Source organism: Maniola jurtina, chromosome 18, assembly GCF_905333055.1.
Source record: "Maniola jurtina chromosome 18, ilManJurt1.1, whole genome shotgun sequence".
Classification (NCBI taxonomy): Eukaryota; Metazoa; Arthropoda; class Insecta; order Lepidoptera; family Nymphalidae; genus Maniola; species Maniola jurtina.
The window spans coordinates 5,684,630-5,710,701 of record NC_060046.1 but is presented as its reverse complement, the minus strand read 5'-3'; the positions used below and the strand labels follow the sequence as shown (position 1 = coordinate 5,710,701).

General features: G+C 34.9%; 1 protein-coding gene across 2 annotated transcripts in view; it reads left to right on the top strand.

Annotated features, from left to right (window-relative positions):
* LOC123874441 (hemicentin-2-like) overlaps positions 1-26,072 on the top strand; it is a 71,605-nt gene that overhangs the window by 6,944 nt on the left and 38,589 nt on the right. For both annotated transcript variants that reach the window (XM_045919769.1, XM_045919768.1), the window contains exon 2: positions 25,438-25,622. In XM_045919769.1, the coding sequence (XP_045775725.1) occupies positions 25,438-25,622 (185 nt within the window). The remainder of the gene's footprint in view (positions 1-25,437; positions 25,623-26,072) is intronic.

The window sequence follows — 26,072 nt, the reverse complement described above, 5'->3', positions numbered from 1 at the left end:
GTCGATTTCATTGTTTCTAAGAGCGTTTATCACACTAATATTATAAAGGCGAAAGTTTGTATGTGTGTGTGTGTGTGTGTGTGTGTGTGTGTGTGTGTGTGTATGTTTGTTACTCCTTCACGCAAAAACTACTGGACGGATTCGGCTGAAATTTAGAATGGAGATAGATTATACCCTGGATTAGCACATAGGCTACTTTTTGTCCCGGAAAATCAAAGAGTTCCCACGGGAATTTTAAAAAACCTACATCCATATTATAAAGGCGAAAGTTTGTATGTGTGTGTGTGTGTGTGTGTGTGTGTGTGTGTGTGTGTGTATGTTTGTTACTCCTTCACGCAAAAACTACTGGACGGATTGGGCTGAAATTTAGAATGGAGATAGATTATACCCTGGATTAGCACATAGGCTACTTTTTATCCCGGAAAATCAAAGAGTTCCCACGGGAATTTTAAAAAACCTACATCCACGCGAACGAAGTCGCGGGTATAAGCTAGTTTCTGTATATATTGTTAATTTTTTAGATGGTATTTCCATATTATTCCTATATCGAGGTCTTTGTACAATAAAATTCTTATAAAACTCTCAGAGCTTAAGCTGCGAGACGTAAATAACTTTCTTGCTCGAGGGAGCTACTTGATCGACCTGAATAATCCTGCAGGTTGAATATATTTACATAACTTTAAGTATTTGTGGACGTTTATTATACCACTCCACGGTTGTGTATCTACTTTACACATTATATGTAATCAGATGATGCCCGCGACTTCGTTTGCGTGGAATCCTTTGCTTTTCCGGGATAAATGTAGGTAGCTTATATTGTGTTAAATCAGGATATGAACTTTCCTTACAACTTACGGCGTGAAGAGATAACAAACATCCAAACTTTCACATTTGTAAGATTATGAACACTATGTACCTACAGCCATATTTTTATTATTATTATTAGGTCTCATTTATTTATTTTTCCCATTTTATCCTATTTTTAAACAACACATAATAAAATAACAAAAACAACAGAAAAAATAACAGAAACACAGAAAAAATAACAGAAACAACAGAAAAAATAACAGAAACACAGAAAAAATAACAGAAACAACAGAAAAAATAACAGAAACACAGAAAAAATAACAGAAACATAGAAAAAATAACAGAAACACAGAAAAAATAACAGAAACAACAAAAAATAAAATAACATCAACAACAAAATCAATAAATAACAGAAACAAAAGAGAAATAAAATAACATAAACGACAAAAAACTAAAGTAACGGAAAAAAAAACATTGAATAAAAATATGATAAAATGGATCCCACTGGCAGCAGGGTGGGTTGGACCCAAGCCGCCAGTAGTTAGGGCTCCAGAGTGAGGAACCTCCTCACAATGCGTGCCGTCTCAAGAACCACTGCCTTCTGTATCTTACCCTTGATCCAACAGTTAAGCGACAGTTTCTATTATTATTATTATTATTATTATAAACTAAATATTGACGATTCAAAAGCACTTATAAAAATATATTTTGAATAAACATCTTTCTAAGTATTTTTAAATAAACTAAAACCCAACTGCGATCGTCTTAATAAACGCTGAAATATGAAATATATAAGAAATATAAAATTATTTTTCTGTCGCTTGGTATATTTTAATATTGTAGTACACTTATATTTATGAACAATTATTCATTTGACACCCCACTCGATACAATAGCAAAAAATATTTTTGGAGACCCCACTTTTTTTCATGTAATATCCGTTAGGTCAATTTTTTCGTAAAAAAATGTAGCCTATGTCACCGGGACCTTTACGACGAATCGATTGACATCTCATTCATCAAAATCGGCCCAGTAGTTTAGGCGCTACGGTGGAACACACAGAATCTGGATACAAACATACGTACACATACATACATACATAGACTGCTAAAATCATAACCCTTCCTTTTGGCTTTGCCGCAGTGTCGGGTAAGAATGTGCCGAAAACATTTGCAACAATCGCAATGACATTATTCGTAATACAACCGCTGCATACAAATGGTAGCATACACATAAGTTAGATAATGCTCCACACGATGCTTAATTCGGATATTGATGCACAATACAGTAATCCGAGATTCGGTTTATGCAAATATCGATACGGCTTTACTCATTCCGAATGAGGAAGCCTGCTGAAATTGATCTAGACATCAGTTAAACGAGCGTACCTATATTATGTTACGGCGGCAGTAGAATGTAGATGTAACTAAAGATCATAGCTCATTAGACCCACCCAGCACCAACAGTCAAAATTATTTTTAACGAACGACATTGATCAAAAGTGATTAACAAGTGTAAATTAAAAATGTATAACACCCCCGACAAGTGAAGTTTACAGTAACTAGAAAAGAGCTGATAACTTTCAAACGGCTGAATCGATTTTCTTGAATTATAGCTAAGAACACTCTCGATCAAGCTACTTTTCAAACAAAAAAAACTAAACTAAGATCGGTTCATTAGTTTAGGAGCTACGATGGCACAGACAGATACACAGATACACACATCAAACTTTTAACACCCCTCTTTTTGGATAGGGGGTTAAAAAGTGATTAGAAACACCATTTCTTTTCAAATACAAGTAGGTGATTCTGATCTCAAAGTGATATTTTTCATCAAAATAATATTATTATAAGTGGAAAGAAAATAAAAGTCCATTTAAGGATAAAAGCTGTAAGGGGAGGGTGGATAAAAGTTTGTTCAACACATTATTACTTATTTTTCTCCCGATAAACAAGCTTCCGTATTGGATCGTAAATATAATAACAACACGAAATACGAGTGTTCAGCGGTTCACGGCTCACACCGTAATTTCGCTATTTGCGGCGCGTGTAGTAAAATAAATGTCTCATACATCTTAATTTTCCACTTTTTTTTTACATATTTATTCATTATAAAGTTTATCACAGTTTATAGAGCCAGCGAGTAAAGATAGGTATTTATTATTACATAAAAATTAAATTAAAAATTTAAAAAACCCCCGACACATAAACCTCTAAAAAGTAAAAAAAATAATAGGTAAGTATGTATGGGCCCTTTAAGAATAGTATAAATAGTAAAGTTTTTATCCAAGCGTTCGTTGCGTCGAGGGACCGCTACCTATCATAAACTATGAAAGTCATCTGTTGTAGAAAGAATAGTCTTCAGCGGTCCCCCGACGCAACGAACGCTTGGATAAAAACTTTACTATTTATACTATTCTTAAAGGGCCCATACATACTTACCTATTATTTTTTTTACTTTTTAGAGGTTTATGTGTCGGGGGTTTTTTAAATTTTTAATTTAATTTTTATTTCACACTTTTTAAACTTTTATGCATAAATTACCGTTTATTTGTGCCATTCTAAAACCCAATTTCTATAATAATATAAATCCAATAAGGCAGCTAATATCTCTTCAAAAGTAACATCAATGTTATGTTAATTATACGTTATAATACGTTAAAAATATTTTTGACCGAACATCACTAAATCAAGAAATATCTGAATGACTCGCATAGTTTAACACGACCAAAACGAAATATCTGTTTCTAACATGTCGTTGCTTTAAAAATGTCCCCATTTTACGTAGTCGTATAATAGTTCGCTTTTTTTAAGATATACGATTAAATTGAAATCGACTTTCACCCGATGAAATAAGGAATAAAGTGGCTTGTATGTCATTTTGTTTGTTATTGCATGTCAAATTTTTATTTGACATAACTTTCAAAAACCGGTCAAGTGCGAGTCTGCCTCACACATGAAGAGTTCCGTACAAGTTTTTTTTTTATGTAATGACAATTCAGTTGTCGGATTTTTCTCTTTACTTGGGCCACAGGAGTAGAGTGCTTGGGCTATAAGATATTGCTACCTGCCTTTCATGATTCTAGGTAAACGGGAAGTATCCAATTTATAAGTTTTGATTCTCTTGAAAGATGCGACAGACGGACACACAGACAGACGACGAAGTGGTGAAGGAAAACACCGTCAGGAAACCTGCATGCTTGAGAGTTGGCCATAATGCTCCCTCAAAGGTGCGTGAGGTCTGCCAATACGTGCTTGGCCAGTGTGGTAGCTTTTCATTCTGAGAGGAGACTTGTGCTCAGTAGTGAGCCGGCGATGGGTTGATCCTGATGATGATGAATTTTAAACGTATTTTGTCAAAGTAAATAAGCTGAGTTCAAGCAGATAAAAGAAGGTGCGCCTAATGCATCATCCAAACCTGCGCGATAAAGCGACTACAAAGCGGGAACCTCAGCCGCGCGGAGGATCATCGCCTTCTACGATATTTAATGGTGCCATGCACACCTACGCGACTACAACAGTCGAGGCTACATCTTTTTTTTCTCTACAGATACCTACTGAACCCTAAAAATAGTTTGACTATGGTTTGGGTTTGGGTTGATTGTTCGTGGCCTTTGGTTGACTGTTGTATATTATAATTGAATTGATGTTTTCTCGTTTAAGTGTGATTATAATATTTTATAAATTAGAAACTCCGCGCCTACGATCCAAAGTATCGGAGTTTTTCAAAACATTATTTTCAAATAAATAATTATGTATCTAGGCAACGTCCATCTTATTGACATTTGTCAATTGACATAATATTAATATGAACCTCTGTTACAATAGTGAAAGATCCCAGGGCCACCAGCCGTCACGTATTTTCTGACGAACGAAATGTGGACGATTGAGTAGTGTTAGTATGTACTAAGAACGCATGCCTACAGACCTGCTAGCTTGCTTAGACGGCCAATTTTCAGGTATCAGGTAGGTAATCAAAATACATAAAAACATTACTTAACTCACGTAAATTCTCGCAATTTTTTTAATTTTTAGCTGATTTTTTTAATATTAATAATTAATTGACATAAGTAAACTATAAGAGAGTGAGAGAGAAGTCAATATATCCTAATACATGTCTCACTCAGTTTCATGCGCGTAGATAATGCCCTCGCCCATAAACTCACAGAGGCATTAAAATTGAATTTAGGGGATGATTGGCCCTCTGGATCGGTCTGTCTTCTTGTAAAAGGTTTTAAAATAGTTGTCTGGTGGACATTTATAAAAATGGAGCATCAGAATTTACGTGCAGTTAAGAAATTACTTATTTTGGGAGCTTTAAAGCGTCTGCAAAGCAATACGGCCGACGCGGGAAGTGTCTGGGAGTATTGGTGACTTATTTTTAAGGATATTGCCTAAAATATACGTAAAAATCAGCTTGGAGAATTTACGTGAGGTAAGTAATGTTTTTATGTACCTTGATTATCAGATACCTGAAAATTGGTCGTCTAAGCAAGCTAGCAGGTAGGCTAAGCATGCCTTCTTAGTACTTACTAACACTACCTACTCAATCGTACATATTTCCTTTGTCAGAAAATACGTAACCTCTGGGGGCCCTGGGATAAAAGTAATAAGAAAACCAGAAAAGAGCTGATAACTTCCAAACGGCTGAACCAATTTTTTTGGATTATAGCTAAGAACACTCTCGATCAAGCCACCTTTCAAACAAAAAAAACTAAATTAAAATCGGTTCATTCGTTTAGGCGCTACGAGGCCACAGACAGATACACAGATACACAGATACACAGATACACAGATACACACGTCAAACTTATAACACCCCTCTTTTTGGGTCGGGGGTTAAAAACTGCCCAAAGCAGTGTTATGTTTTCAGGGTACATAATATTGTATGTATCTATGTGAGTTTCTTTATTCCACCATAACATCCAAATAGCCTGTAAAGATTTGGATGTTTGGAGAATTAGAATCCTTACAGCATCCCGAGTGACACTGTAATAACATATTTTTTTTTTTTTTGAAAAAAGTTAATATGGCGGCTGTTTTTAATTTAAACGAAAATGTGAGTACATTTTGAAAGAAATCTACTTCACTACAAGGTATTTTTAACCCCCGGCCTAAAAAGAGGGTGTTATAAGTTTTAAGTTTGACGTGTGTATCTGTGTATCTGTCTGTGGCATCGTAGCTCCTAAACTAATGAACCGATTTTAATTTAGTTTTTTTGTTTTAAAGGTGGTTTGATCGAGAGTGTTCTTAGCTATAATCCAAGAAAATCGGTTCAGCCGTTTGAAAGTTATCAGCTTTTTTCTAGTTACTGTAACCTTCACTTTATTATGAAACCAGTGGCAGATGCATATGAAGATTCAAAAGTATTGTGAAAGTTTATAATTGAATAAAAATATTTTCAAAACATCATTGATGTCAAAGAAATCTACCTCTCGTGAACATAGAGAAACGTAAAGACAATAAAAAAGAAATAAGCATAAAGTTATTTCTTTAGTCATTGGTTCTTAGGGAATAAAAAAAATACTTGCATGTCTTGAAACCTATTTTACCCTCTTTTGTATTTACAAACGACCTGTTTCGTAGCTTCGAGGCAATTTTCTTTTAAAGGACAAAGGTCAAATGGACTCTTCGTATAAATATTTATTCAACAACCCTGTATGTCAACACCCCCGTATACGAATACAGGCTACCAAATTATATACTTAAAGCAGAATGGAAAATACGCTTAGCAAAATATCTGACTTAAATATTAGAAATGCGAAAATCGGGATGTTTGTTACTCTTTCATGCCACAATGACTGAACCAATTTGGCTGAAGTTGGAATTGAGACAGCGTATACACAAAATAAATACATAGGCTACATTTTATCCCGGAAAATCAAGAAGTTCCCACAAGAATAACTATAACCGAATCTCATATGGATGCACTAATAGCTATAACTTGTTATAGTTTGCATCTCAGAGACGTACGTAGACTAATTTTTATCTAAAGTCAATTTAGTTTCCACAGGATTTTTTAAAAACCTAAATCGACGTGGTTGAAGTCGAGGGCATCAACGATCTAGTATCGAGAGACAGACCGACAGACATACTTTGTCATTTATAATAGGGAGGTAAGTACTTATTATTTTGTATGGATTGGAATCGGGACTGTTATTTGAAGATTTGAAGATCAAAGTCAGACATAAAATAAAGTTACCTTAATAAACGTACACGTTTATATTTTAAGGATTACTTTTAGTATTAAAAGCAATTCGTCAGCATTCTTCAAAGAAATAGTGACGGGTTTCGGCGACAGTAATAGTAATAAGACCAAATGGAACTTCGGTCCAACTGAAAGGGATTAGTGACCGACTGTATCACGCGCCCTCATAAAAGCGACCAAATACTACATTACATTCGTACAAAACTCGACCTTTTCATCTTTAGACAAGGTTTATTTTTCTTTGTGCAGGATAAAGACGCGTCTTTATGATACGCGATTCGGAAATGTTAAAGATAGTTGGTCCCGATAGGACCCGGTCTTTTTGCCGGCCCTGAACAGCGGTTCTAAACTGTTAGCCATGATGAAATGTTTTTTTTTTCTTGTATAAAAATAACAAATCTTTTTATACCAAACCTGGCAAATATTTGCCTTTTTTCTATTACTAAGACAAAGTTTGTGTAACCAAGTTGCATAACAGGCAGCTAAAGTTACGTTACGATTACGGTTAAAATTTGACAGCCAATAAAAATCAAAGTGGACTGGCTGTGTAAGTCATAGGTACATCCATGTTTAAAGTTGAGTTTAAAGGTCTAAGTTAACAACTCCTGACCTATGCAACTCATTTTGGTTTTATAACCATTTGGGTAACATAACATTAATCGCCTGTCGTGCAGTCAGACCTTTTGCAAGTTTAAAAGTATTCGCCAGCCTTAGTACCTATGCGTTGTTGTCGAATAAAACGCATAATAATATTATTAGAAAACATAAATAAATAAATATACTGATAGGTGAACAAATATAAAATCAAATTTAGAAATAGATTAGTCATTACAAAAAAATCTATAATTACATCTAAAATATTAAAAATCTCTTTGTAGAGTTTATCTTATTATGTAGACAGAGTTACGGCCTCAACGCTGAGTAAACTATTTCGCTTATCCATGGAAAAGCACAGGTTCAATTACATTTTGACCTTCAGTACCTTTTTAAACCTTTTTAAAGGACAGGCATTTAAAGAAGCAAATTAAAGTAACTGCGAAGCTAGATTAAACATATAAATAGCTCTACAATGAAGACCACCTTAGTATTTACAAAGTTTAAACGGCTTTGAGTCAAAGGACTGACTCTTCATTATACGATTTAATAAGATCATTAAGCATGCACATTTCTTTTAAGAACTTAAGACTTGAAAAGCTTAAGGTTTTAAGTACATTTTTATTATTAAATCTTTAACCTGCAACTTTAACCTTTTTTTTAATAACTGGAAAACGGACAGTGATAATATTATAATATACATTATTATATCTACTATGTCTAAGTTCCAATTTAATGTGGGTCCATGATATAAACCAACTTATCAGCTATTCAGTTAAATAGCCATAGTAAAAGCGATAAATTTTGTTGATATATACGGATAAAAATTAAAATAGGATTTCTGTTACATTTTCTTAACCTGATTAAAACTATGCACGCTACCGGTCATTAGGTTACATGTAAGATTAAAAATATTTACGACTAACGCCTAGTTGCACTATAAGCGGATAATTTAACCTTAGGGCTACCGTTAAGACTATCCACAAAAACCTAATGGATTGGACAAGTCATGATTTTGTTAACTGTGAACCAAAATTTTATTTTTAACCTCAATTATGAATATACTAATTTGTGTAACTCATTTTTTAAGTGGCGGTTAAAGTTTAACGTTAACCGTAACGAAACTTTAATTGCCCGTCATGCATCTGGACCTTAATGACCATAAAGTTTATTATACACTGACCTCTTACGTGATGATGTTACTAAGAAACTTAGCTCTATGAAAAAAGGTTTTGGGTGTCACTCTCTTCATAAGATTCGTTCCAAATAACACAATTAGGTGATTCGATTCAGCGTTCCGTTAAGAAGAGGTACTGGAAATAAGTGCTTTTATAAATCAGTTTATAAGAGTGCTTGTAGATATAAGCTCGCTAATTATTATTATTATGTTTCAGGTGATTCAATTTGTTTTAATAATAAGATACAATAAAAGTAGATAGGGACGAGTACGCCGGCAAAGGTTTGTAAATTGAAGCCTTCATGAATCGCCTGCTTATTTTTAAATAGTAAAACTTCGAAAACGCGTACAGTCCGACCTGTATTTAAGTGAGAAAAAAGTCATGGTACTTATTAATGTTTATCGAAGTTCGACTGTACAATCCATACTTTCATATTTAATATATAAATGCGAAAGTGTGTCTGTCTAACTGTCTGTTAGCTATTTACGGTCGATTAAATAGGGAAGGACGTAGGCTATTTTTGGTCCCCGAAAAATCAAAGAAATCCCACGGATTTTAAAACCTAAATCCACGCTGACACGTTCGTGAGCATCACACTATCACACTAATATTATATAGGCAAAAGTTTGTGTGTATGTGTGTGTTTGTGTATGTTTGTTACTCCTTCACGCAAAAACCACTGGACGGATTTGGCTGAAATTCAGAATGGAGATAGATAATATGGATATGGTGCTGGATTAGCACATAGGGTACTTTTTATCCCGGAAAATTAAAGAGTTCCCATGGGATTTCAAAAACCTAAATCCAGTCGCGGGCTTCAACTAGTCATCTATAAAGATATAAATACAATTTTGCTCTGAAACTAAACGCATACTTATTAAAAAAATAAATTCTAATATTATGACTTTTTAACGATCTAAATAAACCTATGACCGTTAGTAATATGATGCTGTGATAAACAATATGAATATTAATAATGTTAATTTTTCGTAACTTGTCGAGTGATTTGCATAATATTACCATATCAGCTTATTTAGGTATTCGATCCAAAAAGTGCGCTTAAATTGTTCATGTGGCGTACATTCCAGTTGCATGCTTATTTTTTTGCCTACCTTTTATATAAGGGAATATGCTCCGTTAAACATTTCATGTGTCATCACCTTAAGCTCTAGTAATCCGTGACGTAAGCCTACAGTGTGTACTAGGTCTCAAAAAGGTTTTTCCACCCACCAGGTGTTTTTCTGCTCGTTAAAATACAGCACTGTTGATTCTCCATTACGTCGTAGCCTAGTTTTGTGCCAAGCGTCTAGAAAGTATAAATTATGGCGCAAGGGAGTGCGAAACTTGGCATTTAAATTAAAGAAATGACCTGTTTTTTTTTTCTGTATTTATGAATCGTGGTTTGAGGTAAAAATATGATTTATTTTTCTTGGAGGTTTTGAGAACGATAAGCTCTAACAAGGCAGTGGTGTACAATTTATTAAAAAAGTTTAATAAGTTTGGTAAAATATGCTGTACTTGGCTTAAGATTGACTTAAGATACTAATCAAAACGAAAAGGAAATTAGGACTGATTTTTGTCACTGATCATGATAGTTATCAACAATAGTAGGTAGGCTACACAGTTTGATCAATTGATGGAGCTGGAAGTCCTTGGGAATTAACGAAAAACTCGCACATGATTATATCTACAAGTGTAAATTAAAAATTTATAACACCCCCGACAAGTGAAGGTTACAGTAACTAAAAAAGAGCTGATAACTTTCAATCGGCTGAACGGATTTTCTTGGATTATAGCTAAGAACACTCCGATCAAGCCACCTTTCAAACAAAAAAAAACTAAATTAAATTCGGTTCATTAGTTTAGGAGCTACGATGCCACAAACTTTCTTAAACATGGATAGGAAGCCTTTGTAGTTATTAATTTCGGCTTGAGCAATTAACATGTTTACTTTTTAGTTAATTGTCCTTTTCGAACATCGTGACAAAGGAGAGCTTGGGGTGATTCACTCATTGACATGTATGAAAGCGAAAACGCGTACAAAGGTGCCTACACATTTACCTACTTTGCTTTTATGCGCTAATTTTATGTCTACCCTTTAGCGTGCAGGCTTTTTTATGTGGTTTGGGCTCTTTTCTATACATTAACTTCGCTAGCAACGGCTTTTATGTATGACGTTAATGAGGACGTCCTTTTTATATGAGTAAATATTAACCTATTTTTCATTTTCACTTTTTGTATTTAAGTTTTTTGCCAAATCTTACGTTTCACTAACTTTTTTGCTAAAGTCGCAGCTTTGTCAGCGTGAATTTGATTTTAGTGGGGTTCCAAATTAAATTACATAACCTAGTCAGTCAGAAAGTCAACCGCTCTAGTCTGAGAGCAACAGCTACAGTGTGATGTTCATAATCATCTCTGATTAGCCGACACTATCTCGCATTATTGTTCGTGATATTCTTGGTGCAGCCAATGGGCTGAAATATACTGTTGCACCATGAATACCATACATTCAGCCAATCACAACAACCAATTGATGCAGTTTGTCCATAGCTTACAAGAATTTTCCCCTTCTAGATATTAAGTAAGTATATAAGAGGTACTCAGGTATTTTTATAGGTAAAGTGCCATTTGTATTTCCCGGCTGCACCACTAATATTGGCAAAAAGATCTTCTGTGTAGGCGCACTTTTTCGGACTATTTCATCACTTAACATCAGATGTGAGTGCAGTTTAACACTCATCAAGTAATACACGTAAAAATATATTTACTTACTGTAGAAAGTTCTAAAAACATTATCGTTCTTATACCTATTACTTTTCCTACGTCTGTTTGCAGACAAATAAATTCTGATTCCATATCATCATTGCCTTTCTTTTACGTTACGGTGTTGAAGCGGTAAAGTAGAATAGTAGAATACATGCGAAGATAGCAAACAAAAACTAAAGCACTTACCATTATATCTATACTTTTTTAGGGCGAGTACTTCCGTAGTTTACAGAATGTTGCAAAGTGGAACAACGCGCAAAAAGTTTAGTTACGTCATTGTCATATTCTACGAGTATTCTACGAATAAATAGGCAGTACAAACGTTCTTTACATGTATAATAGGTTTCATTAGCTCTTTTAAGAATTTTATGTATGATGCAAAGATGTAAGCTCTCTTTGCGGGTTTTATCGCCTTATAGAGGAGTGCTCTGAAGAGCTGTTAACCTCATTCCACTCTCCTTTTTCTACAACCGCACCGCATGCCACCGCAAGCAATTTCACCTTCACCACCTGAGTGCCTGGTGCACATCGACCGCCCGTTGTGCCAGATCCTTTTTTCCACGCACATGCAAACTGTGGAATCAACTCCCATCAGCGGTATTCCCATTAGATTACAACATGGGGTTATTCAATAGTCTATTTATATTTCTTTTGAGACCTCTAAGCTTTCGTTCGTTCTGCCTGAAAGTCCTTTCCAGTATGTTCGTCTCTTCAGCTATCCGAGTTCACTCCAAAACATGGCAGATCGGGTTGCCAAAGAATTTCTTCTGTAATGAAAAAAATTGGTTAAGTGAGAGTCGGACTCGCATACGGAGGGTTCCGTACCATCGTATAAGAATATCACTTTTTTTTTAATTTCATGGCAGCCATATTGATTTTTTAAATTTCTTACATAAAAAGTAAAATGTAATTTAATAATTAGGCAATAAAAATTCACATTCTGTGAAGATTTCAGCTACTTGTCTGCTCTATCTCTGTCTACCGGCTGTCAACTAGATATACGCACGGACGGACGGACGGACAGTCGAGGCTTAGTAATAGGGTCCCATTGGTATCATTCGGTTACGGAACCCTAACTAGGGTGCGGAGATAAAAAAGCTCTACACTTTGCACCCCCTGTAAAATTTACGTACAAAACGTAAAAAGTGTCAGAAACAAAAACTACTTACCATTGTTCTACCTGTTCTTTTTTGTAGGTCAAGTGCTTACGTAGTTTATAAAAAATAAAGTAGGTACGTTCCCAACTGGGGCAACTAGCTAAAAGGGTTTCGTTAAACTCCCCTATAGTAAGTTTTTGAATTAAATATAGGATAATCTTTTTAGTGTTTTTTCCACTGTTAATAAAATATTTTATATTATATATAAATATATTTACTGTAATATGTACATGGTTGTGTATGCATTTTAGTAGGTACCTACTCAGCATTATCAATTATGAACTCAAAATTTGCTCCTCCTTAATTTGATATCCCACTCGAAACGATAGCGAAACAAATCCACCACTTTTTTGGAAGTAGCATGGTCATATCGATTTTGTTCGTATAAAATGTATCTAAAATGTAGTCTATGTAAATAAGACCCCAATAACGAATCGATTGAACACCTCATTCATTAAAATCAGTTCAGTTACAGTTTAGGCGCTACAGTGGAACATATATAAATACAAAAATACATACATCTTACATACTTTTGGCTTTGCCATAGTCGGATAGCAATGGAACATAAAATACATGCCATAATTTCTATATTTTGTTATTGCCATTCGATAAACTTTTACGGTCGACTCGAATTCGACAAAAAATGGCCGCTATTTGTTGGATTGTAAATATTCATGGAGGCGAATAATAGAATGGAAATTAGATGGAGAACTTACTATTCCTTCGTCGTCAGCCTGAATATTTTGGGTATTCATTAATTAACGGTTTTACAAAATTAGGTCTCTATTGGATATTCGATCATTGATGTGAACAAGACGAATGCTAGGTTATTGTGTATGAGGACACTAGATGTAAATTATTATAAATGAATAAATAAATAAGATTTTATTTCAGACCCACATAATATAGCAGTCCTAAATTAAAAAAATCGTTATTGTGGATGCCAATGTGAATAGGTCTCGCGATGCCATAGTGTGCAGGTTTGAAGGAAAATGTTTTTTTTTTTATCTCTTCTCGTATCTGTACCGCTCGAGCCGCCATCTCGGAAAGAGCACGTCTAAATCTATAAAATCGCCAATTTTCAAAACTCCCGGAAAACTTTCCAGGTTTTCCCTTCCCCTTTTTGAGGACGAAAATATGACTGTACTACAATTATTTATATCAAGAAATAAATAATTAGGTTGCATAAAGACATGGAGACAGTTTATTGATGAAAAGTGAGACAGTTGCACCCTTTAATTTAGTAATTAAACACGTGAAGATAAGTCTTCAACTCTCGGTTTATATTTTCTTCGTCCTTCAATTACGCGAGATAACCAAATAAACTAAGATAGGCGTTATTAGGTATTAGGTGAAACAATTGCCAGCTTTTACGTACTATTAGGCTCCAACCCACAGACACATCAGAAAGAAAATAAAGTAACTTCTTTGGTCTAGTTTATTTCTCTTGTTCACGCAAGATTAAGGTAATTATTTAGACAGAAATGGTACTTATAAAGTAATAGGTATAGCTATTACATCACTACCGATATTATAAATGTGAAAGTATGTTTATTTGTTGGTTTATTAGTTTGTTAGTTTGTCCTTCAATCACATCGCAATGGAGAAACAGGTTGACCTGATTTTGACATGGATATAGCTCAATATGGATTTGAATACCTGAAGAGTGACATAGACTACTTTCTATCCCGGAAAATCAAGAAAATCTTCGGGCTTTTTTGAAATCTAAATCCTCACGGACAAAGTCTCGAATATATTTATTTAACCTTCTAAAATATATCATATAACAAGTGTAAATTAAAAATTTATAACACCCCCGACGAACCAAAGTATCTGAGTTTTCCAAAACATCATTTTCAAATAAATAATTATGTATTTAGGCAACGTCCATCTTGACAGCTTGACATTTGTCTATTGACATAATATTATGAACCTAACGGTTATCTAACCTTCTTTTCTGCAAGAAAACTAGAAAAGAGCTGATAACTCTTAAACGGCTGAACCAATTTTTTTAGATTATAGCTAAGAACACTCTCGATCAAGCCACCTTTCAAACAAAAAAAACTAAATTAAAATCGGTTCATTCGCTTAGGCGCTACGATGCCACAGACAGATACACAGATACACAGATACACAGATACACAGACACACAGATACACAGATACACACGTCAAACTTATAACACCCCTCTTTTTTGGTCGGGGGTTAAAAAGAAAAGTTCTGACTTCCTAACTGACTGGCTGCTAAAATCAATTTCATTTCAAGTAGGTTAGCGGTACCAACATAATGAAAATTATTTGATTGCTTTCTTGTTAAGAATATGCAAGTTACTCTTATTTGTTTAGAAGTGTAAATTAAAAATTTATAACACCCCCGACGATCCCAAGTATTTGAGTTTTCCAAAACATCATTTTCAAATAAATAATTATGTATTTAGGCAACGTCCGTCTTGACGGCTTGACATTTCTCTATTGACATAATATTATGAACCTAACGGTTATCTAACCTTCTTTTCTACAAGAAAACTAGAAAAGAGCTGATAACTCTTAAACGGCTGAACCAATTTTTTTAGATTATAGCTAAGAACACTCTCGATCAAGCCACCTTTCAAACAAAAATAACTAAATTAAAATCGGTTCATTCGTTTAGGCGCTACGATGCCACAGACAGATACACAGATACACAGATACACAGATACACAGATACATAGACACACAGATACACAGATACACACGTCAAACTACACCCCTCTTTTTGGGTCGGGGGTTAAAAATAGCGTTGAAGTTTAATAACAGCAAGTACCTAGGTATGCATCCTTTATTCTCCCTAAAAGGATATCGGGTAGACGTGATCGATCACAGTGGCTGGGAATTTATTTCTGTCGTCTTAGCGTCCCTCACTCGCTAAGTGACGCTTTTATCAATATTTGCCTCTATCAATAATGTAACAGTATAATAATACAATGAAACTTAATAAATATAGAACCTGTGAATGCAATCTTTTACTTTCGGTTCGGTTTACTCGAGATTTTTAAAAACCTTATAAGTCTCGGTCTAAACGATTGTACTTTGTCATAGATTTAATAAAACTAAGCAACTGTTAAACTCTAGTTAAACCAGTAAACTTTTATAGACGTATAACTATTAGGATATTTCATTCGAAACCAAAGACATTCTAATGGTATGATACCAAGGTGAACTGCACAGCATAAATTAATCTTCATTCTATTAGGACATTCCAGCTTTCCATTTTGTATAATATTTCTTTTAGGATTTCAATGTAAAAAGTCAGAGTCTATTGTATTTTCTTATAAACTGGTATACCCAAGCTTTAATAAAAGTGAGTGCCCGTCTTTTATTTGGTCCCTGAAGGGATGTCGAATTCCTGTGATCTATCAATTTAGCAGTCAATTTATTTCTGTCGACTTGTGTACCTATTCTTTTTTGTTCCAAGTGAACTCAATGAAATTTTGTAGACAAATACTAGATGTTTATAAATTTCCATAAAAATGTTCCAAAGTTAAACGGGCTCGATGACTTATATGTAAATCTTACAGTACTGTAAAAATATAGCTAACTAATACCTTTACAAAAGTTTGGAAAATCTCACACATTATTTGTTTCTAGAACACATTTATATCTATCTACAAAGTTTCATTGGTTAATATTCTTCCAAATTTATGTTCAAAAACGACTTCATTGCCAAGTAATATAAATGAACGTAACATTGAATAAGCAAAATTATAATTTTAACTTACTCTACTTGACAAGTTTCTAAATTGCCTAGTAACATTAAATCCTGGTGCAGTTAGACAAAATTGAATTTCATTGATATACCATCACCGCGAGAGCATAATTCTAATTTGGATGCCGCACATTTGCAATTACATCTATGCAACCGTATTAGCATTCACGCTTGTGACAATAATATTACAATTACCCAGTAACGAGTGTACTGCGCTTAAAATAAATTCTAACCATAGAAATATTATTCTATACTAGACGATGCCCGCGATTTCGTCTGCGTGTATTTAGGTTTTTAAAGATCCCGTGGGAACTGTTTGATTTTCCAGGATAAAAAGTTGCCTACGTCAATTACAGGGACGCAAGCTACCTCGGTACCTTTCATACAAATCGGTTAAGCGAATGGGTCTTCAGGAATCCCGTGGGAACTCTTTGATTTTCCGGGATAAAAAGCAGTAGTAGTATGTCCGTCCCCGGGATATAAGCCAACTCTGTACCAAATTTCGTCAGAATCGGTTAAACTGTTATGCCGTGAAAAGGTAGCAGACAGACAGACAGACACACTTTCGGATTTATAATATTAGTATGGATATGATTTTTTCTTACATGTAGATACATTGATATCCGAGACATGGTCGTTAACTATGGTCCTCATAAAAAAGCTAGTGTGAACTACTAGTCTAAATACTAGTCACTCACCCGGCGATAGAGAAAGCTATGTTTGTAGTATCTACGTGATCAACTCGTTTATTAGCTCGTTTTTCGCTAATCGTTGGCGGTGGGACAAGTGCCTTAGCCAGATAATTGACAATCGATTAACTAAATTTTAAGAACTCTACCAATTATAGGTTAGAAGCTTTGGGACCTAAAGTTAACTGTACTCAGGTATTGTTGATACCCTGAGGACATTGCTCGTTACATAACATCGATTTTTGAAAGGTTTCGTAAATATTCAAAGCCAAGTTTATTGCGAACGACATAAACCGATATTTTCGTATTTTATCGGCAATCGTCTGTGAACTACACAAACTTATTACTTTTCCATTCGGGTCCGACCTTGGCGAATATTTTCATAATAAAGAAGCCCAAAATCCACAAAAGCTTTGTGTTTTAATCAAGCTTACATTGAATATAACGTCATGTTAATAACAAAACCCTAGTTACGTCTAAACCCTTTAATATCAATGAAATTATATTATAATATCATCATTTGATATCATCATTATTACTATATTATTACTTTATTATTATTACTGATAGACATGCACTACTGCGGTCTCTTTTTTTATAAAAAAGCGAGCAAACGAACAGGCGAGTCGCCTGGATGTTAAGTGATTACCGCCGCCATTTGCAGCACCGGAGGAAGCACCGCGCCGATGCGTTGCCGGCCTTTCAGGAATTTATTTGTCCGCCCCTTGAATAACCCCATGTAGACCCCATGTAGTCCCTCTTGTAGGGACTTTCACACGCCACAGTCTTGCACTGCCTGAATCCCTACGACTAGTTTGATGTCGTTTGTCCACCTAGTGGTAAGTCTTCCACGCTATGCTTTCCGGTGGGAGGAAGCCATATTATATTGAATCTTTTACTGATTCATAATGTTGATTTTGTCGAAAGCTCAGCAATTACTCTTTTCAACAGTCAAAATTTATTATTCACCAATGTATATATTATTCCGTTTTGTACACAATTGGATGTGGTTCGTTTCCATTTCCAATAAAAATACATAAATTATAATTATTTATGTACCTACTTATATGTCATATAAAAATGAGATTACCTACCTACATGTACTATAACAATTTAAATTATTTGATGAAATGTAGTTGAGATAGCTTAATTTTGATTTAATTGTAGTTTTAGTCACATTATGTAAAATTTCGTTATTTTTTAGCGAAGGAATAAATTTTAAAATTTAACTCTGAACTTTATCCGCATAAGTAATTTTCGGCTTTTTTGATATTTTTTGAGATCGTAAGTCTATTTGAGTCTATGTCCGTCTCCGGATTGCAGACTGCAATAGATAGTCTGCAATCCGGAGACGGACATAGAACCAGTTGAGTAACTAAGCCACAATTTATTCACATTTATTATGGATAATATGAATAACATTGTTATGGAAAAATGAATAACATTATTATGGAATATGGATGTAAGTTTACAGGACGTCACATCCTTAGCGCCTCTCTAACTCAAACATGCTTGCACGAGATGATAATATTCTTTAACTATTTATTACCAGTCAAACCAGTCATAACTTATATTTTCTTTGCCTAAATGTGGTGAAAATCTATTTAATAGTTTTGATAGCGGTGAATTAGGAGCCACTTTATTGTATCTTATTCTAACATGACTAGTTAATGACGAGATTTAACCTGTAGTAATTTTTCTGTACCCTTAGGCTCTAAAGGATGATATTATGTTGTTAATACTAACGAAGGGTAAACATGATTACGGCACAAAGCGTAACATCGCCTTGGGTAAAGGAAATTCAGGCTTCCTTAATACGAAAACATTTTCCAAGGTCGATTCTAAAAGGCGACGTATTAAATTTTAGTAGTTCACGGATAGGTCGATAAAATATTCCTTCGTTTTATGTCATTTCCAATAAACCTTTATTTGGACCTTACGTAACGCTGCTCAGACATGCCCAAATCGATAGGCGAAGAATCTGCTCAACTATTTTATGTAAGCCAACGCCAACTGACAAGAAACCCAATCAAACTATCGGTACTAAAATAAATATAATTTTTCGATTGCTATCAGTACCACTAAAAGTAACGAGACTTACCTACTTTTGTCAGCTAAATCAATCAATCCATGTTACAAACGTGAAAGCGTGTTTCTTTGTTGGTTTGTCCTTCAATCTCACCGCAACGGAGCAACGGATTGACGTGATTATGTACATACGATGATATACTGTTTATCACGGAAAATAAAAGAATTTTCATGGGATTTTTAACCTAAATCGACGCGGAAAAGCTAGTACGTATATAAAAAGAAAAGTCCTTACTCACCAACCTCATCAACGCTCAGCCTCAGATCTAGATAACTGAAATTTAGCTAATAGGTTTTTAAATAATGTAGTCCATGTAGACCAAGAATACGGTCGGATTTTCCGAAATTCCTACGAAATAAGGACAAAGTCATTCGTGAAACGCTTGACTACTTGTAAAATTGTTGTAATGTGCAAAGACACTAAAATTCCTAAATATTTCCACCTGAATGTAAATATTACAAAAATCTTAAAACATCAGAAACTCTTGGCACAGGTGGCGAGCAAAAGTGTTCTGGTGCGAAATGTTTCAAAAGAAGTCTGATTTCTGTTTTAAAGAAAAAAATGTTTTTCTTTTATTGAATTCGTTTTTCAACGTGTAATAAATAGCATAAAGTGCAGAAAAGTTATCTATCTAAGTTTACTTTTCTACATTTTAGACAAGATTCGTCTGTTCGATTTTCCAATCCGTTGTGCCTTTAGCCTTAGGATTTGGCGTGGTAGGCGCATAGAAATTAGAACTAGACAGATTGACGGGGATTAGACATACAAATGACTGACACGGCACAAATCGCAAGAGACGAAAGACGAAAACGATCCGCAATCAATTTCTGACAGCTCACAAATGACCAACGAAGGCATTCAACCATGAATATCTACGGCAGATTTGGTAGGTAATATCACAAACTAGTGCCTACTTACTTAATAGGCTCAAAAGAGTTTGGATTGCCCTTGATAACTTCAAAGCAATTTGGCAATTTATGACTAACATATTCTTACAAATAGGTATTTGACAAAATTGTTGACCGTACCTACTTTGTTTTTAACCCCCGACCCAAAAAGAGGGGTGTTATGGGTTCGACGTGTGTATCTGTGTATCTGTGTGTCTGTGTATCTGTGTATCTGTGTATCTGTGTGTCTGTGTATCTGTGTATCTGTGTATCTGTGTATCTGTGTATCTGTCTGTGGCATCGTAGCTCCTAAAGTAATGAACCGATTTTAATTTGTTTTTTTTTTGTTTGAAAGGTGGCTTGATCGAGAGTGTTCTTAGCTATAATCCAAGAAAATCGGTTCAGCCGTTTGAAAGTTATCAGCTCTTTTCTAGTTATTACTGTAACCTTCACTTGTCGGGGGTGTTATAAATTTTAAATTTACACTTGTGGATGGTTTAAACGATACTATGACGACGATTAGAAACTAGAAAGACAACGATCTGTCGTATTAGTCTTTTTCAAAATAGACTGTGAAAGTTGAAATAGGTACCAAACCCGTCTCTGTCAAATCGGTTAAATCGATGGGTGATGTAAAGCTAACAGACATCAAGATACTTTTTCTCTTTTATATCATTGGTACGGATATTTAGACTAATTATTATTATTATTATTACTAGAGGATGCCCGCGGCTTCGCCCGCGTGGATTTCGGTCTTTTTTAAATTCCGTAGGAACTCTTCAATTTTCCGGGATAAAAGTAGCCTATGTCCTTGCCCCGGGAACAGTTTTATTACGGAATCCTAAAAAGCGTCATCAACCAACGCACTAATTAAAATTGTATTTGCTAATAGGTACTGAAAGCAAATAAATGAGTATATGAAACCTAAATGGCTGCTACACAAAATCGCGCGGTAACAGATGTTGAGAATCCAAATATATGCAAAATAAATACAACGCGTTCACAATAACAAGGCATGACATTTAAAAAATGGATTTCGTATACAAACGAGGCTTGCTCGAAAATCTATCTGATAAACAAAAGTATTTCATTACTATCGAAAACCTCCCGTTCACGTTGGCCGAACACGCTCAGTGAATGAACTTGGCGTTTATTTGCCGCGCGTGTCCATGAGCTGTCAGCTTGTCGAATATTGTAATTTTACAAACCCAATACCATCAAGTACAGTGTTCATATTTCATACATTAGATAAAGTATGCCATCTTTGTGACAAGAGATGACTCTTACATGCGACATCTGGCAAAAAAATCGCTTCAACTATGCTTCAACTTTATTTTGTTTATAGTAGAACCAAAAAAAAATCTCCTGCAAACAAAAGCCAGCTGAACTCACCCTCCTCTCACAGCGGTCCGTGCAGGCAGCATTTACGTTTTTTTAAATCCCGCAGGAACTCTTTGATTTTCCGGGATAAAAAGTAGCCTATGTGTTAATCCAGGGTATAATCTATCTTCATTACAAATTTCAGCCAAATCCATTCAGTAGTTTTTGCGTGATTGAGTAACAAACATCCAAACATCCACTCTTTTTCATTTATAATATTAGTAGGATATCACTCACGATAGTTTAAACGCTGATATATTTCCCCCATCATGGTTAAGAGGATATTTTCACGTACAATTTTCGACGCCCGTAAACTCATATTGTCATCAATTTTATTCATTAAAGTTTCATACCCACATCGAAAATTCTAGGCGCGGTTTGCTAGCATTTACAAATTGGCTGAGACTCGCCGAACGCATAATATGCCAACGTGAACTAGAGAGCTAATGCGCCAGAATTTCATAATGCATACTTTAGATTACGTGACTCCCTCTTCAAATGAAATACGCCCAATTTTAATCTATTCTCGTTCCTTTATCTTGACATTTAACCTCCGGGAGCCTTCCAATTATGTTTTCTACGTGGCTCTTGTTCTTATGTACTTAAGTTTTTATTGTAAGGTCATTGACTTTTTGAGGAAAAAGAAATCTAAATTTGATATTTTTCCTATCGTTATAATAACGAAGTATTGATATCGTCATTTTGATTGGATTGGTTTTGCTTTTTAGCACCGCTTTATGTTTTTATTGTAGTAAGGTTGTTTAGTTGGTTCTACGAAAATTCGGAGCAGGCATTAGGTATGTGCATTTTAATCGTTTGTTAAAATTATTAACGCGTTATAAGCAATTAAAAAAGTAAACAACTACTGAGTTTGGATTTGATTGACTTTTCATGCTCAACACGGGACAGTAAGGTAACCAACGTAGAGTTATGTTATTATTAGATGATGTCCGCCGCTTCGTGCGCGTAGATTTATTTATGTTTTTTTTTAATAATCTCGTGGAAGGCCTTTGATTTCTCGGGATAAAAGTAGCATATGTTAGTCTCCGGGATGCAAACTATACCTGCACTAAATATATTATAGATCTAGAAAAACAAGGAATAGAATAATAGGCGAAATACATTTGTATGGAAAAGCGCGTAAGAAATGTATACAACATAGGTAGGTACAAGTGTAAATTAAAAATTTATAACACCCCCGACAAGTGAAGGTTACAGTAACTAGAAAAGAGCTGATAACTTTCAAACGGCTGAACCGATTTTCTTGGATTATAGCTGAGAACATTTTCGATCAAGCCACTTTTCAAACAAAAAAAAACTAAACTAAATTAAAATCGGTTCATTAGTTGAGGAGCTACGATGCCACAGACAGATACACAGATACACACGTCAAACTTATAACACCCCTTTTTTTTTGCAGCGTAGTTTACTCTGGTAGCGTATTAGTAGTGTAAGGTTATTTTTAAAAATTGATTTGAGTTGTCAAAAATAATATAAAATTATTAATTTATCTAATGCAGGTAGTTTGATAAAATCGATATTTGGCTCATTCGATGTCATACAATCTGTTACTAGGAGGCCGACAAGATTGAACTTGCATAAATACGGGTGTTTCGAAGGTTTTAATTCAGTCTCCTTCCGAGATTCGGAGCGATATCGCATATTTTCGGTATTTGGATTGTGAACTGAATAATTAGATGTTGTGATAGCAATCACGCTCTAATTAAATTATTTATTTTGGCATTAGTTTGTTTAGATTAAAACTCTCGGATAACCTTACACATTAAACTTGTGTTTTTTTTTGTGTTGGTTTTTTAGAGGACATTCCAATAATTCGATAAAAATATTTAAATAATACCTGCTTTTCTGAGTGACGCCAATAATTCAGAAGCGGGACGTGTCTCACGTTGTCTTAATTTTGCTTTGGTATCTTATTGTAAACAACCCACATTTGATTAAAATTTTTATTGAGTTTGATTTGGTGATTAAAATTTTTAGTTTTTTTTTTAAGAATTTAGTCTTTTGTGAAGTGGAAAGTAATTTGCAATAAGTGGTTCAGATTTTGTATACATCGAATGAGAAGTTAGTCGTTTGGATTTATTGTTGGCTTGATATTAAAACTGAGAGTTCGGCAGTTCAAGGGTAGGTTTTAATGATTTGACGAAGGGCAGGATAGCCCATGATTTGGATTTGACTTAGGGCAAGGAAGCCCGCGACTGACATGACAAGATTGATTAGAAACACGAGGACGTGTTAAATTCAGGACGGCCGAACTGTAAGGTTATTTTTAAAAATTGATTTGAGTTGTCAAAAATAATATAAAATTATTAATTTATCTAATGCAGGTAGTTTGATAAAATCGATATTTGGCTCATTCGATGTCATACAATCTGTTACTAGGAGGCCGACAAGATTGAACTTGCATAAATACGGGTGTTTCGAAGGTTTTAATTCAGTCTCCTTCCGAGATTCGGAGCGATATCGCATATTTTCGGTATTTGGATTGTGAACTGAATAATTAGATGTTGTGATAGCAATCACGCTCTAATTAAATTATTTATTTTGGCATTAGTTTGTTTAGATTAAAACTCTCGGATAACCTTACACATTAAACTTGTGTTTTTTTTTGTGTTGGTTTTTTAGAGGACATTCCAATAATTCGATAAAAATATTTAAATAATACCTGCTTTTCTGAGTGACGCCAATAGTAGGTATGCGATTAGAAACATCTTGCCATCATCTTGCGGATTTCAATAAACATCACAAGTTTCTACTTCATAAACTCACCAGTGTCATAGTGTCAAAGTAACCTCGAACACAAACAATACAATAAAGCTGATTGCACAACAAAGGACAACTGTCTTCAAACGAACGCCCGCATAAAGGCTGCCCCTGTCGCCAGCGGATTGTAGACGTGATGGAAATCTATTGTTGCCATTATATCCTTCCATTTTGAGGATACAATTTTCCACAAATGCAATTCAACAACTTCCTTGTGGGATGTGTTTAGGAGTTGGAAAAAAAAATACTTAGGCTTGTAACAAAAATTTTATTAAGAGTAAGCAGGGTCAGCTAAGAATTCAAGCTTATTTCCTAAGAATTAAGTAACTTTTAGATAGTTAACAGATACTTTTATTCCAGCATCTAAGAACAAGCTACAAAATTGAGATAGATTTTTATAAATTTTTATGCTCTGTGGATATTTTAAAATGTTATAGGTAGGCACATTTTGCGAAAGTGTGTCTGTCGTTAATTTATAAAAAAGAAATAGCTTGCATCCTAGGAACGGATTATAGGCTGCTTTTTAGTCTGGAAAATCAAAGAGATTTAAAAAAAGATAAAGCCACGCCGAAGCTAAAGAGCTGAAGATACGTTAAAGGTTTCATCTGCTTAGTAAGAGAGATAGCTTGTATCTTGGAGATGCATATAAGCGAATTTTTATGCCGGAAAATCAATGAATTCTCAAACCTGACTGACTTTTAAAGACTGAAACCTACACAGGAATCATATACATACTTAGTTGTAAATATTTTTAGAGATGTTCAATCTAATATTCATACACTTTACTTCACTTTAATTTATACGGCCAACATAGCACTTTCCTTTTTGACTATTTTAGAGAAAGTAAAATCAGCCTCGCATACGTTCAAGAGATTAGGTACCTACCTATTATCTACACACTAGAGGATGCCCGCGGCCTCGCCCGCGTGGATTTCGGTTTTTTTTAAATCCTGTAGGAACTCTTCGATTTTCCGGGATAAAAAGTAGCCTATGTCCTTTCCCGGGATGTACCCCAAGTCTGTACCAAATTTCATTAAAATCGTTTCAGCGGTTGGGCCGTGAAAACGTAGCAGACAGATAGATAGGACACACTTTCGCATTTATAATATTAGTATGGATGTAGATTTTTTTTTTAATTTCCTTTTTCTGTCTTTCCAGGCCTGTCGGCCGGCGGCAGCGACACCACGGACCCTGACGCCATCTTCGCGGTGAACAACGTCACTGCCGCCACAGATACCATGGTGCAGCCACACTTCGACAACACCACGAAGAGAGAGTACACCGCGGCAGTCGGTCAGCCGGCGTACTTGCACTGCCGCGTCAAAAACTTGTCTGACAGATCGGTAAGCCTCCTCAAGTGATTATTATTATACCATAGGTACGTTAGGTGCGTTCAAATTAAGTACATGGCGTACAAGTTAAAAAGTTGAACAGCACTCTAACCCGACTACTACCCGCGAACTGCCGATAGATGGCGAATAGCGATAGATTTCTAATATAATTTTTTTTTTTTCTCGATTTGAAGTACCAAATTGAAGATGAATGAATAAGTCATTATCTTATTAAAGACGTGTTTTAAACACCTTTTCCAATCAAACTGCGAAAAACAGACGCTACGAGGAGGTACGAGTGTAGGGACCGCAATCCGTAGGAAAGGGAATAAATGAATTTCAAGTGCCTACAACAATGGTACAGCTACAATTTGCATCTTTTGTTTTAACGAGTTCTGGATTTAAGTATGAACAGGCCGTTATTTAAATATCGTCTTCTTCGTGGTAACACCATCTTTGAGC